This window comes from Anguilla anguilla, chromosome 3, assembly GCF_013347855.1.
Source record: "Anguilla anguilla isolate fAngAng1 chromosome 3, fAngAng1.pri, whole genome shotgun sequence".
Classification (NCBI taxonomy): domain Eukaryota; kingdom Metazoa; phylum Chordata; class Actinopteri; order Anguilliformes; family Anguillidae; genus Anguilla; species Anguilla anguilla.
The window spans coordinates 28,323,670-28,325,609 of record NC_049203.1 but is presented as its reverse complement, the minus strand read 5'-3'; the positions used below and the strand labels follow the sequence as shown (position 1 = coordinate 28,325,609).

Below are 1,940 nucleotides of genomic sequence, written 5' to 3'. Positions count from 1 at the left end.
TGGACCTGGTGGAGATCAGCGCCGAGCTCACGGCCCTGCTGGGCTCCTCCCTGGAGTGCCTGGACGGCAGCTGGGACCCCGTCGCCATGGCGAGGTGATGACCCGGCCCCCGGCCCCAGGCACGGACTCGCACATGTACATAGTGTACATAGCCGATTGATGTTGCAGACTGGACGACAGAGGTTCCAGCTCTGTTCAGGACCGACTCTTAATTTAACATCCATCTTATTTTTATAAATATAAATATATGAATATATTTCTTCTGATTTTTGGTTTTATTTTATATATGGTCCTATTTTTACTTTCCCTTCACGTAAAAAAAAAAAATCTCCATGCCTAATTTGGAGAGCTTGGGAATTGGTCAGAAACAAACAGGCTTTAAAATGGAGGCTTTTACACACAGTACTCTAATTTTCACTGTGCACCTCAGTTTTAGTTTACAGACCTGCCTAGCTTGGCCAGGTGAATGCATATCATTTAGAAGCTGGAGTTGTTTTTGAACATGGTGTTTGCATTCATTGGAAGAAGATGCCCTTCTGAGTTTGTTTCTCATGGAGCTCAAACTTCAGGAGCTGTTTTCTGCCTTTCTTCAAATATTGGCGTTTTTCTTTTCTCTTATTTAAAATGAAAAATTTAAGATATTTTCGTGTGTTTTTGTAAAATAAAAAAGGTTTTAAGATACTAAAACAATATAAGCCGTTTGGTGGAAAGCGTGCTTTAACTTGTAAATAAGGGGTTGTTATTTGCAGTAATTGTTTCTGATTGGTGTGTTTATCGTTTATGCAGATGTGTTTAAACTTTGTAATTAAAGAATACCCCATTTGTATTTATATTTTACAAAAAAATCCTTTAAAAATAAATGGCAATAAAAGAGAATCTTCAACTCTTGTGTCAGGCTCTTAGTTACTGTCCCAGTATTAAACTCGTTAACTATTAAAAACCTTTCTTGTCATCATTCATTACCAAGGATTCATTTTCAGGCCTTTGTCAGGAACTTGCATGGTTTGGATTTAGAACTCTGATGATGATCAGACAGCCATAAAAAAGTGCTTCAAAAGTTGTCAGATCAAATGGATCATTGTAGACCTATATTATGGCCCTGAAATGAGAATTCATTCTTTGCAGTCCAAATACAAACATGAAAAAGTATGTCATAGGAATATTTATTTTAAAGGATGAAGACCGGTATGCCGCAGGGCAACGAACTCTTAACCCGTATTTGAAATCACCTGTGCATCCGGGGTTTGACTCTTCGCTATGACACCAGGGCAGGGCCGACCCTTCCTATACGATCACAGTGCGTTGCATGTGGGGCTTATCCTAGTTTGCCAAACGCGTTTTTATTTGTACAAACTGAAAATAATAGGTCCCAACTAAAATTAAGAGGTATGAACACGAGGGAAGTTTGCAAGTACGAGCTTCCTACGAAGAAAAATCAAGTGGACCAGCTTTCCAAATATTAATGTTATACTAGAAAACCCGGACATCATCTCTGAGTCCAGAGCTGACGTCATGAATTCTCGTCTCAACCACCCTGATCCGCGATCCGTTCCGCTAGCTATACCACCTCCTCCACGGTCCGCGCTAAATGTTCGCCATGGGTCGCGGACAGCACGGGAAATGGCTCTGTTATTGGCCACGTCAACAATACGGGGTTATTGTAGGCCTGCAGCAGTTCACCTTCAAATTGAAATTCATTTGAGATTTAGCCTACATCATAGCTGCAAGACGCAGATACGCCACTTTAAACCAACGTAAGTGATAGAAAAAAATGTGATAAATTAATAAACTGGTAATTAAATACGCAATTAAATATAATAAATTATATCTCGTTTATTTAATGACATTTTACTTCCGAAGGACACTAATATGTCCATGAGCTGCAAGAGACTAAGAAACGGGGTAGGCTACCCCTGCCTTAGAAAATGGTAAATTCGTAA

At 39.7% G+C, this 1,940-nt stretch overlaps 1 protein-coding gene across 4 annotated transcripts in view; it reads left to right on the top strand.

Annotated features, from left to right (window-relative positions):
- Nucleotides 1-940, top strand: part of bcor (BCL6 corepressor) — a 62,915-nt gene extending 61,975 nt beyond the window's left edge. For all 4 annotated transcript variants that reach the window (XM_035407964.1, XM_035407963.1, XM_035407961.1 and 1 more), the window contains one exon: nt 1-940. This exon is cut by the window's left edge and continues 194 nt beyond it. In XM_035407964.1, the coding sequence (XP_035263855.1) occupies nt 1-98 (98 nt within the window). In that variant the 3' untranslated portion in view covers nt 99-940.
- Nucleotides 941-1,940: the final 1,000 nt, after the last annotated feature.